Source organism: Stenella coeruleoalba (genome assembly GCF_951394435.1).
Source record: "Stenella coeruleoalba genome assembly, chromosome: 19".
NCBI lineage: Eukaryota > Metazoa > Chordata > Mammalia > Artiodactyla > Delphinidae > Stenella > Stenella coeruleoalba.
Genome location: NC_137165.1, coordinates 18,701,837 through 18,715,347, shown reverse-complemented (window position 1 = coordinate 18,715,347; position 13,511 = coordinate 18,701,837). Strand labels below are relative to the sequence as shown.

The 13,511-nt window shown below is 39.5% G+C and overlaps 1 protein-coding gene across 5 annotated transcripts in view; it reads left to right on the top strand.

Annotated features, from left to right (window-relative positions):
- The window catches only part of MYO1D (myosin ID), a 350,547-nt gene that overhangs the window by 93,916 nt on the left and 243,120 nt on the right, over positions 1 to 13,511 (top strand). For 4 of the 5 annotated variants that reach the window (XM_079905380.1, XM_079905378.1, XM_079905376.1 and 1 more), the window contains 4 exons: positions 5,421 to 5,629; positions 7,816 to 7,909; positions 10,300 to 10,465; positions 12,702 to 12,755. In XM_079905380.1, the coding sequence (XP_079761506.1) occupies positions 5,421 to 5,629; positions 7,816 to 7,909; positions 10,300 to 10,465; positions 12,702 to 12,755 (523 nt within the window). Of the gene's footprint in view, positions 1 to 2,707; positions 2,922 to 5,420; positions 5,630 to 7,815; positions 7,910 to 10,299; positions 10,466 to 12,701; positions 12,756 to 13,511 lie in introns of those variants that run through there. The other variant, XM_079905379.1, reaches the window with a different exon arrangement.

Genomic DNA, 13,511 nt, shown 5'->3' with positions numbered 1-13,511 from the left:
AGAGGAGACTGAGGAGGAAAACCAGAGAATGTGGCCGCACAGAAGCCAAGAAAGAATGTGGGGAGGAAATGGGAGTCAGTGTCAGATTCTGCTGGGACACCAGTAAGATGAGGAGTCAGCCAGTGGATTTAGCAGTTTCATTGGAAACTTACTTTGGGAGGTTTGATCAAGGTGTATTGAAGTGCTGGACAGGAACCCAGATTGGAGTTGGCTGAGGAGATAATGGAAGACAAAAAAAAAAAAAAGAAAGAAAAAGACAAATGGCGTGTGTAGGTGAACATTCCTGAGAAATGTGAACATTCGAAGCAATTTAAGATTGCCTTTGCGTTGAAAAGGGAAAGAAAACAGGCCAAATCGATGTGGTTAAGCATCACCTATTTGAAACGTACGTTCTCATGAAATAAATAGTATTTATTCATGAATAAAAATATTATTAAGTACATAGTAGACTATTCACAGAGAATTTTCCTCCTGGCGATAGAGTCCATATAGTTGAAGAAGTCGATCAAGGGTAACACTGAATTCTGTTAGTGGGTGAACTTAGAATCCTCGGGAGTACATTTTGGGATCTCATCATCCAAGATAAATTCCTTTTTCTCTTCCACCCGACTCGAAAGGTAAAGATAGTTTTGTCTCTCGTGTTCAGCAGGTGTTCAAATTCTGCCCGCTCTCCCTTTGAAACAACTCAGATTTCTCTTTCTCTCATTTCTACGGTTGTCCCTTTCATTGAGGCCCAGCCTTATTGATCTCTTTAGCTAGAAAAGTCTTCACTTTTTTTCTTGTTTCCAGTCACATCAAATTTAGACTTTCTCAGTCTGGTTTTCAAAGCCTGTCGTGTCAGAAAATAACCTAAGTGTCTATCAGGAGACGAATGGATAAAGAAGATGTGGTACATATATACAGTGGAATACTGTTCAGCCATTTAAAAAAAGACAGAAATCTTGCCATTTTTGAAATGAGGGCATTATGCTGAGTGAAATAAGTCAGAGAGCAAAACAAATACCGTACTATCTCACTTATATGTGGAATCTTAAAAAAACCCAACAAAACCCCAAGCTCATAGTTACAGAGAACAGATTAGTGATCGCCAGAGGTGGGACTTGGGGTGGGGTGGGGGGATGGGAAATGGGTGAAGGGAGTCAAAAGGTAACAACTTCCAGTCATAAATAAGTCATGGGGATGTAATGTACAGCATGGTGACTAGAGTTAACAACGCTGTGTTGCCTATTTGACAGTTGCTAAGGGAGTAGACCTTAAAAATTCTCATCACAGGGAAATATCTGTAACTCTGTATAGTGACAGATGTTAACTAGACTTCTTGTGGTGACCATTTCACAGTATATACAAATATTGGACCGTTATGCTGTACACCTGAAACAAATATAATGTTGCATGTCAATTATACCTCAATTAAAAAAAAAATCCTGTCATATCAAATCTGACTCTCTCCTACTTTTCCAACTGTTCCCTGACATTCCCTAGTACAAGTTTTCTGCTCTGGTTAGGCCGGCCTCCTTCCCGTACTTCTAACCTTGCCACATGGTTCTGCCTTCATGCTTAAGTTCATGTCCGCAATTAGCACTTCATTATCTTTAGGATTGTTTTGTGTGTGTTGCCCCACCCCCAGTGTCATACTTCTCTGTAGGGTTGTACACATAGTCTGTCCATGTCTGATCTGAGGGAGCTGCATACATCTTGACTTATAGGTAATCTTTTATAGAAGCACATGTGCAAATTAACGAGGCTATGTTTTGTAAAAAATAAATGTTTCAGGGACTTCCCTGGTGGCGCAGTGGTCAAGACTCCGCACTCCCAACGCAGGGGGCCCTGGTTCGATCCCTGGTCAGGCAACTAGATCCCACACGCCTGCCGCAGCTAAGAGTTCACCTGCCACAGTTAAGGAGCCCACCTGCCGCAGCTAAGACCGGAAGCAACCAAATAAATAATTAATTAATTAAAAAATAATAATAATAGATGTTTCAGAATTGATGTACAAAAGACTATTGTTCTCCAGAGACGTAACATTGGTATTTTCTCCATCGCTACTCACTAATTCAAAAACTTTTTAGAACCTCTTTGTTTCAGAAGCCAGTGAAAATATCCAGCGCGTCCAATACGTATTTTTAATAAACTCCTTAAAGAAATTGTTTTAAAAATCAGTTGCTGTTAAGCTATTTTCACCATGTCGGAGGTTTCAAAGGGGAAAAAAAAAATCTGAACAGAGCGAAGACGATAGTAGCCCTGGTGTTGGGGATGGGTACCAAGAATGGCTTCCCCGAGGAGCTGAGGTTCAGGCTTTTGAAGAAGGTGTGGAGATCTGCCAAGCAGAGGGGGGAAGAAGAGGCAGGTGGAGAAGGGCATTCTGGGCAGAATGGAGCCCGTGGGCAAACCATGCAGGCATGGTGGCCTTGGGAGCTGTAACTAGCTCATTAGTGTGAGAGCAAGAGTGACCTGGGCTGGAGGGGTGGGAGTGGTGTTGATGTGTGGAAGCGTGTGGGGAGTCTCTCCAGTGGAGAGAAATGTGGAGGCCAGAGCACAAAAGGCTTGTGTGCCCTACTGTAGTTTGTATGTTACCCTTCAGGGTTCCATATCACAAGGCATTTGTTGTGATCTTTGCCACCATGGTACCTGCTTTTAGTATCTCACCTATCACACTATGTCATTATTATGTGTAATACTTCCCTGCTCTTTATTCCTTTTTTAATCCCCAGGGTCACACCCAGTGCCTGACACAAAGTAGTTATGGAATAATGAAAACCTGAAATATTTCAACTATGCAGAATGAGTGATAAGAGTTTCTCATAAAAGGTTTGCACACAGAGGTCCTAGAAATGCCTTCCTTGGTCTCTTGTAAGAAGTGGTATCACGCATTTGTCATCTAGGATAATTACTGCCATTCCTCCTAGAGGCAAACCAAAGAGGTGAGGATTACCTAAGTGCTTGCTTACTTCATACCCTGAGGTGCTCCAAAGCAAATGGAAATCTTGGGTTGGTGTTAAGGTGTATGCTGACACCATCTAGTGGTGATTTTGAGACCTAACCGAATTGAAAGTTGCGTCTTTAACAACCAAACTTCTGCTGAAACATTGTATTTAATATCGTATTTTGTTAAGCCTTTGCCACTGTCTTCAAGTTCATAGCTACTCAGTGGATGGTTTTATCTATTGTGTTTTACAAAGATGCTCAGAAGTTTTGATAAACAAAACATTCTATTTGAAATAAAATGGAATTTCAGAGAAAGTACATGGTTGGACGGACCTGGAATCTTAGAACAACATTCTAATCTCATATGTTATTTGCTGTCTCTTAGTCACAGAATTCCAGACTCATAAGGCAATTTTTTTTTTTCTAACATCCTTCTTCTCTTTATTTTTCTGTTTGGACAGTGTTTTTTTAAACTGAAGAATTTTGTCCTTTCAATTCTTATCTTTGAAGGTAGCTGTAGAGCATGTCCTTCAAATTTTCAGGTTAAGCCAGAAAGGCTTAGCTTCTTATTATTTTTGTGGGTCTTTGAACATGAGTTATGTAGACATTTTGCTTATGACTCGTGTTGATTGACAGCTGAGGCAGGGAATCAAATTAGGATCACTGCATTAATTCCTTGTGTGTAGGGATTGCCGTGATTTTCGTAGCAATGTTAATAAAATAAAAGCATTCATTAAAAATCTCCTTCATGCAGAACGTAATTGGATGCATAAGATTAATTGCTTTTTTTTTTTTTTAAGTACTAAATGCCAGAGGGAGGGAAGGGTATAATTATCTCCATTTTACAGGTGAAGGAGGCTGAAACTCATGGAGGTTAAGCAGCTTTCATAGGCTCGTTGCTCTTAAGTTTGCAGTGTGAGCCTTTGGACTCAGGTGTCAGGGATTCCAGGGTTGGTGCATTTAGCTACCATGTAAACTTTCTGTCCAACAATGGGGAGGATGCAAAGGAAAACCACAGGAGAAAATTTGCACAGAAAACCTTAAAGTGGTCAATAACTCTTATTTAAACATACACTAACTACTTGATAAAAATCTTGGTCTTAATTTATTGTTGACATTATCAGCATGTCTGTTTCCACTCCTAATTATAGCCGACAGCCTTCATTCCAGTGTAAAGGGAGTTTAAGGGTCTCGCCCTTTGGTCTCACATGCTTTAGTTATTTCTCTGCTGCTGTGACTCTACAACAGGAGTGCTCAGAGACCCGGCCGCTGTCCATGGACCAGCATTCTCCCATCCTGGTGTTCCCTTCTCCCAGCTCTTGGAAGTGAGCTCTCTCTGCCCGTGCCTCTCGGCAGGTGGAGAGTGTAGTGGCAGCCACTTGTGTAGAAACGTCCATTTGGGTGTTGGCCTCACTCTGGTTCATAGGTGTTTATATGTGTGAGTTAATGTGTCGATCGTAAATATATATGGGTTTTCTAAATTTTATATTGAATTTTTTCTTTGCAAATATAGACACGTAATTTTGCGCAATTGGAGTCATATCATGTATGCTGGGGTTTTTGTTTCTTAGTTCCTCTGGCTTTCCTTCTCATCGCCCTACTGTATGATTTAACAATACGTAAGACATAATATGCAGCCTTCCATATTTTTCCATGCTCATGTAATCATTTACAAAATATATTTATGTACAATTTATATACATATCATATACATATACAGGGTGGATTTTTAGCTTCTTATATGTGCGAGTGGTGGGATCGTGTTAACCTTCTTAAAATACACATACCTTTCAACCAGCTATCCCAGTCCTGGGAATCCGTTTCACAGAAATAAAGGCACTGAGTTGTAAGATTATGTGCCAAGAGTACTTTCTACAATATTGTTCATAATAGCAGGAAGGATGGGGGGATGATTGAATAAATAAGGGTCTATCTGCACTGTGGAATTTTAGGCAGTCATTTTTTTAAAAAGCGAATTCGATTTATGCCAGAAATGTCTCCTCTACCATTCTCTCTGGTATGGATTTTGCTGTGTTTATTTTATTCCTTTACTGACATTTTAGTGGGATTTCAAGAGGGAGAAGAAATAAACGTATTTGGACAATTTTCTTTACAACTGAAAATCTGACTAAATGGATTTCAAGACCTGCTCCGGCTTCTGTTATCTTTTCCTCCTAGAGCTCTAAGGTTGTCTTCAACTCTTTTTATTTCTTACCCTTCTGTATTTTGGAAATTAGGAAATCCCCAGCCTCCAAAATATTAAATTCTTTCTTCTCTTTTGGCTTCTAACCCCTACTTTTCTTTTCTACCAGCAGCATCCAAAGGAAGCCAGCCTCAAGCATTATCTCTAAAAGTAAACTCAGAACCGTGAAATGTCACTTCAGAAATAGTTCCTGGGATGTTTGGATTTTCTTGGAAATAAGAGACTCATAGGAAAGAAATAGCATCTCTGTATAACCACAGCTCCATCTTCCTTTTCTTTGGCTTCTGTGCAGATTTGAAAAAGGGCGCATCTACACATTCATTGGAGAAGTCGTGGTCTCTGTGAATCCCTACAAGTTGTTGAACATCTACGGGAGAGACACAATCGAGCAGTACAAAGGGCGTGAACTGTACGAGAGACCGCCGCATCTTTTTGCCATTGCTGATGCTGCTTACAAGGCTATGAAGAGGCGATCAAAGGACACTTGCATTGTGATATCAGGTATTTAAGGAGTTCCCTGTCCTTCCGAGGTCAATATGTATTTAACTTACTTGGTACTCAAGGGTCCGAACAGTTGATTAGGTCTTTTTTGAAGTTAAAAGCTTAAGTAATTTTATAGGAGAAAAAAAAAATGTAATGCCAGATTATTTCTATCATTTCTGAGCATCTGCTAATCTTGGTTCATTTACACATTACATATTATGTTTGGATGGACTTCTGGTCAATTTTGTAGACTGCGGTGACATGGGAAATTCATCCTCCCATCTCAAACACAGAAAACTACTGGATAAAAATCTAACAAAAATTATTTTAAATAATCACAGAGCGAAACCAGGAAAATGAAATCCTGAGGTACCAAAAAGGAAGTATGAACTCCAAGTCATACTGGTGAACGGGAGCTAGTGACCAGGGACATACAGAGGCCTGGGGGCTGGAAACAGGCTCTCAGAGCTGGAGGCCAGAGCTTTAAAGGCTGCAGAGAGGGCGTCAGGTGACAGACCCTGGGTGCCCAAGCACAGGAGCCGAGCCCTCTCTGTAAAGCTGAGCTCTTCAAGGAATCTCGTGTAGTGAGTTGGGAACAAGAAAATATCTGCCCACTGACCCAGGATACCCTCTCCCAAGCTGTGGGACTTTTTTTTCATGCTATTAATACCTCATATTCGCATGAGTGGCTTTATACTTTTACAAGGCTTTGGTGATCTTTATTCCATTTTGGTTATCAGTGCAGCTCTCTGATTGGTAAGTAGGACAGTTGTGTTTCTACTTCACAGATGAAGATATTAAGGGTCAGAGAAGTGAGGCAACTTAGTGTGGGAGTTGAAGAATTATATCCTAAGGCTACATTTTATTGAAACAGTTTTCTTTTTTTGCTGTACGTGGGCCTCTCCCGTTGCGGAGCACAGGCTCCGGACGCACAAGCTCAGCGGCCATGGCTCACAGGCCCAGCCGCTCCGCGGCATGTGGGATCTTCCCAGACCGGGGCACGAACCCGCGTCCCCTGCATCGGCAGGCGGACTCTCAACCACTGCGCCACCAGGGAAGCCCTAAAACAAATTTTGAAGGCAGTATTATTGCCTGATTGTAAAAGGTGGCGGGGTGGAGCGGGAGGCAATTTTATAAGTGTATAAAGTGAAAGCACAAAGTCCCTTTCCCTTGAATACCTTGTTCCCCCCCCCCAATTCTAGCAGTAACGCCTGTTTACAATAAAGCATTTATCCTTTTAAACATTTTCTCAGTGTGTGCAAATACGTATAGTCACACATGCATATGTAATTATAAACATAGAATTATAGAATTATGTTATAACAGCTATTACATAACTTGTTTTTCCATTTAACAATGTCTAGTGGACATCTTTTCATTAGAGTACCTATAGAAGTCGTGCATTCTCAAACAGTTGTGTCGCATGCCATTGAATAGTTGAATCATAATTTATTTACCCAATCCTCTACTGATGGGCATATTATTTTCAGATTTTAGCTATAACACATAGTGTAGTCTGCAGAAACAGTCTGAAAACCTTTGAAGATTATCATTGGATTATATTAGTATTTTTAGTATTTCTAGAGTATAAGATTCTACAAGTGGAGCTTTGGGTCACAAGGGATAAACAGTTAAAAATCTGGGTTGATAATTACAACCGTATCCCCCTCCCCCTCCTTATGTCAGTTGTCACGCTTTTTCTGTGACACCATATGTCTAGAGCTTGCGGCTTTTGTTTCGCTTTTTCACTAAAATTGCTCTCATTTTCTGAAAAAATTATTTCACCCCCATTAAGATTTTTTAAAACTCTGCCATAGAAAACAAAGTTATGTGAATTCTGCCATGGCCACTGTTTGTCACTTTCTCGTTTCTTTTCCACTGGACTTCAGAGTCACTAAGTACTAAGGCTATAAGGAATTAGTTTACCACGTTTTATCCCTCGATATTTTTACTAAGTAAATCTCGATCTGTAACCTGTTATTTTGCTTCTACAGTAGTTTTACTTTTTTCAACATGTTCAGATCTGTTAGAACCAATCCCACATCGACAGGATGAAATAACTCAAAAATAACCCCCCAAAACCAAACAATGAAACATAAGGGATTTCAAATGAATAACTAATGTCAAAACTTGAAATCATTCTATTCAAAATTATTCCTCTCGGTTTAAGTTGTAATCCTAAGCCTTGCACAATTTTTCCCCAGGGGAAAGCGGAGCTGGTAAAACGGAAGCCAGTAAGTACATCATGCAGTACATTGCGGCCATCACCAACCCCAGCCAGAGAGCGGAGATTGAAAGGTAAGCGCAGCCTAACAGTGGGAGGAAGTTCTCACTGGAGCTTCATCTTCTATAGACTTGACTAGGTTAGGCCTAAACTCTGATATGCATGGAGTGTTTATTAATGGTTAAATTACTTTGCTTCCCTTCCTGCATACTGTCCCTGTACTTTCATTTATATCCCTCGATTTCTATATTTGTTTTGAATAGAAAGATACTGCTAAGGTGATTCTGGTCTATCACCACTGCCTTCAGTGTTATGTGTGCTCAGCAAAGATGTTATACTTAACTGGTAGTTGTATTGTTCAAGGTCTCACAGGTTTCTTGCTGTTTCTACTATACCAGCATCTTTTGTAAACTGTGTTCTACACTCCCTAGAGTGAAAGGGGGACTCTGGGAGGCAGATCCATGCCGTTCCATCATTGCTAGAAGCAGAACCTTGGTATTAGAAGCTCTGAATAGGGTTCATTTCCTGAACGGGTTTCAGGCCACATCATGCTCTGCTCACAGCAAGATGAGTGATAAAGCGGGTACGCACTGTCTGGGGCCCAGTGTTCAGCAGAGTGTCTGGTACGTGGTATTTACGTAGTAAATATGTAAGGAATGAAGGGATGTTTTTTTTTAAAAAATAAGAAAGTAGGAAGTGTGGCTATAAAGCAACATGACTTGACTTTCTTATGTGGTGTGGACTTTTTGAAGAGGAAAAAATAAGAGCTTTCCAAAGTTGCTACTTTGAGGCTCAGTATTTATTTACAGAATAGTCACATTCTGTATATACATCTGAATCTTCAGTTTGATGAATAGAGAGAAAGGAAGCTGGGTTGGTCTGAAAGCAGAGAATTTAGACTAGACTACCCTGCATGGGTAGAATTGGGCTAGATTGCCAGGTCAAAAGAGGTATTTTTCTTAATAGTGATATATCCCCAATTCTGATTCTGATTTGCAACCTAATAGGACAAGAACAAGGATATAAGTTAAGTTTTTTAAATTTCCTTTGGAGCTGAGGAGAGTAACCGGCTGAGAACTAAATTAATTTTATTTCTAAATCCAGTTGGTACAGTGGAGTAAGGCATATTTACATTTACTAGTTTTTTTATGATTATTATTTTCTTTTGGCTGCATTGGGTCTTTGTTGCTGCGCTCAGGCTTTCTCTAGTTGTGGCGAGCGGGGGCTACTCTTCGTTGTGGTGCGCGGGCTTCTCATCACAGTGGCTTCTCTGTTGCAGAGCACGGGCTCTAGGCGCGCGGGCTTCAGTAGTTGTGGTGCATGGGCTTAATTTCTCCACGGCATGTGGGATCTTCCCGGACCTGGGCTCGAACCCATGTCCCCTGCATTGGCAGGCAGATTCTTAACCACTGTGCTGCCAGGGAAGCCCCATTTACTAGTTTTTTAAGAGCATATCTTACCACAGTTTGATAGACACTTTCCTTTATTTACCATAAGCAAGCAGTTTCCCTTGCCCCAATTATAATTATACTTTCATTCATGAGGAGATAAATTTGTAGGGTCACTTACAGTGGTAGTGGAAGGACCAGGGGATCTGGTACATCAGGTTATTTCGGCGATATGCCCATATAAGAGGAATTTTGTCAGTGAAATAGAAACAAAGACATAAAGCCTAGAATGAAGTTAAAATACATCCACTGGGAGAGACTGCTCTATAAAGAGTTAGCATTCATCGAATAAAGAATGACTTAAATACCTGGTACCAAAGAGAGATTCCATACAGCTTCAAACGAAATGATGAGCAGTTTCTAAACTAATCAGGACCACATTTATGATGTATTAACCAAATGCAGTAAATTTCACTAGGCTTTATAAGCAAGAACCTTAAAAAATAGAATCATTTTCTGTATCACCCGTTCTTTTCAGAACATCTCTTTTTAGGATTTTTCTTTATGTAAATAAAATATGTTCGTTGAAAAGAAACAGTAAAATTTACAGCATGATGTAAAACATGAAAGTTCCCTGAAATTCCACCCTACCTACCTCATCAACCTAGGTAACCATAGTGAAGTGTGCTGTACCCTCCAGGTTTGTAAGCATTTATACTAACGTGTGTGTGTGCGCACACACACACGTGCCCCCACACACGTGCACACACACACACACACACACACACAAATCCTGCAATACATATTATTTTGCAACTTCATCTCTCAGTCATTAATGTTTTCTGCACATCTTTCTATGTCACTACATATTATACTGGGAAACAAAAATTTATTTTTATCCATCCCTATTGGTGGACATTTAGGTTGTTTGTAATATATATATTTTTTGATGTTACAAACAATGTTACCGTCAGCATCTTTGTACACAAATTTGCATGTCTTTTAATGAAATTTAGTTTCTTTAAAGCCCCAGCCTTTAAAACTTTCACAGTGACTTTCATTTATCTGTGTTAAAGAGTGAAGAATATGTTGCTTAAGTCCAACTGTGTCTTGGAAGCTTTCGGAAATGCCAAAACCAATCGGAATGACAACTCAAGCAGGTTTGGAAAATACATGGATATCAACTTTGATTTCAAGGGGGACCCTATTGGTGGACATATCAATAACTACTTACTGGAGAAGGTAAAAAGTGCTTAATTTCTGAGGGTAATGTTTGCAAATGCTGATTTTTTTTTTTTTTTTTTTTTGGCCTAGAGTTGTTTTTTCAAATTGAGTTATAATTAACCTACAGTATTAGTTTCAGGTGTACCATGTAGTGATTCAGTATTTTTATACATTCTAAAATGATCACCACAATGAGACCAGTTACCATCCATCACCATACAAAGTTTACAGTATTATTGACTATATTCCCTGTGTACATTACCTCCCCGTGACTTATTTATTTTGTAACTGGTAGTTTGTACTTCTTAATCCCCTTCACCTATTTCATCCGTCCCCCACAACCCCATCCCCTCTGGCAACCACCAGTTTGTTCTCTGTATCTATGAGTCTGTTAATGCTGAATGTTTTTTATAAAAACCTGATTATATTAGTAGAATTTCTTTCATTGCCCCAAAGTAGCTTTTAACCCTGTTCTCTGTTCCTTCCTGCTCCTCAGTTAGCTTTCTATGGCAAAATAACCTCTTTTTGTGTTCTCTTATTAGCCCTTACAGTATCAAGCTGGGAAAAGTTATAGACTTTGTACGTAAAGGTTTAGGTGGGGGGGGTGGTGAGGGGTGCCAACTTTTGGGTAAGGTTTAACAAAAACCTATCTAGGACTAATCACTTCTACTCCTTCTACACAACCTCCCATGTTTTTATTTTAATTGGCAATCTCGTTTTCTTCTAGTTTCTCTTTGTTCACTGCTTTATAGTAACATAGATGTACTTTGTGATCTTACCGTCTAATTATGCTGCATTAGGTGTGTGAAAATTTAGAGTGTGTTTTTATCTGCCCATGTGAATGATAGGCCCAATTTGTAGAAGATTCCAGTTAAAACTCTCCTCTTGGGACTGCCAGAGAGGTTGTGTCCTAACTAATCTTGAGTAGATTCATCTGGTTATTACAGTGGAGATTTTACTAGAACTTTACTAGGTTAAGTCTCCATCTTGAATTGTACTCAGATTTGAACTGACATGCCTTCTCAGTTAAATGTTTTCCATCTCAGTCACACCATAGCAATCTTTGTGGCAGCAGAATGCAGTATAAATCTTATTTTTGTTTGTTAAACTGAAGTCAGACTGTTAAGGAAATCTTGCTTTATCAGAGTCGGTTGAAAAATGACAGGAAGTGCCAGTTATTATCGGTCTTTTTTCCAGAATGTTTCGTGGCTGCACTTTACGTACGTGCTCAACCAAAAGAATCCCCTTGAGTGAACATACATCTTGAGTCCTCTCTTAAGAGCAGTCTTTCTGAAGCCATCTAAAGCAGAGGTCTCTGTATATGGATTTTGTTCAGCTCACTTTCTTACAGGATATAAGGCATTGCTCTTTGAAATGCCAGCAGACCCTCAGGAAGGGAATGTTGAGAATATTCCTCCCTGAACATTCCTTCCTATTCTCCCCACTTGCAATCCCCCCACCCAAAAAGTTTCCTCTTTAGGCTCTAGGTTTAAAAAATCAAAATAGCTTCATTTTCAGAAAGTTTAAGGAACTCTGTTTTTAAAAGAGTAAAAAGAATTGTCAAAAAATTGCACAGAAAACCCCATAGAGGAGATCTAGTTTTAGGTTGGTCCCATCCGTGCGGTCTTTAGGACATTTCAGTGCACTGTTGATACAGGATTCCCTGGGAAAGTGGCTCTCATTTTCTTATAGGAGTACATTCTCAGATTAATGATTTTTTAAAAATCTATTTTACTGAAGTATAGTTGATTTTTACAATGTGTTAATTTCTGCCGTACAGCACAGTGATTCAGTTATATATGTATATTCTTCTTCATATCCTTTTCCATTATGGTTTATCACAGGATATTGAATATGGTTCCCTGTGCTATACAGTAGGCCCTTGTTGTTTATTCATTCTATATTATATATTCTATAGTAGTTTGCATCTGCTAATTCCAAACTCCCAATCCATCCCCCCGATCCCCTCTCCCCTTTGGAGATCACAAGTCTGTTCTCTGTGTATGTGAGTCTGTTTCTGTTTTGTAAGTAAGTTCATTTGTATTATTTTTTAGATTCCACATATAAGTGATATCATATGGTATTTGTCTCTCTCTTTCTGACTTGCTTCACTTAGTATGGTCATCTCTAGGGCCATCCATGTTGCTCCAAATGGCATTATTTCATTCTTTTTTTATGACTGAGTAGTATTGCATTGTATATGTGTCCCTCATCAGATTAATGATTTTAATGTGCTTTTTTTTTTTTTTTTTAGTCTAGAGTGATTGTGCAACAGCCAGGAGAAAGAAGCTTTCATTCTTTCTATCAGGTTAGTAATCTGTTATGCAGATAATCAACCATTTGCTCAGTTGTGCAGGAAATGGATGTTTTTATTTGGGGCTCTCTCCTGTCCTGTGCCTCCCATGCCTCCGTTGGCCCGCGATACGTTACACATGTGTGCACACACGCATACACCCTACCCCGTGGGCTTCTTCAGAGACTTGACGAGCATGGCTGTTATAAAGAGCTAGCAGGTGGTTAACCAACCAGACAGCTGCCTTAGTTGAGCATCCCCTGTGTTTCTTTGCAGTGTAGGTAACATTTTAATGACCCTAAAAGCTTTTGAAATGGTACATTCTGAATATGTTAAATTAATTTTGTCTTATTTTTGGATTGAAGCTTTTGTTCCCATTTTGGGGTGTTCCAGAGATGGGACTAGAAATTCAGTGTTGTTTTCGTTAAAAAAATCAATTTTAAAAATCCAGTAGTTACATGTTTTCAGTAAACCAAAGTGTGCAGTTTAATATAGAGGATTTAAATGTATCGCCTTCTAAAATGCATGTTCTATGTAGAAGGACTATGCGTATTGTATTTGTGTTTTTGTTGACAGTTCGCCATGTTTCCAATAAACTAGCTTTCTACCAAATATAAGAGTTCTGTTCGTTTCAGGAACCTGACTTTTTCCGCAGTTGAGTGAAAGTGTTGGCATTTGTCTTTGTCCAACACTACAGTCCTGGTTACCCAGTTGTCCTTTCCTGGGATATAGAGATTGATGAGGAAAAGCTGTTCGTTTCCAGTGGGATTC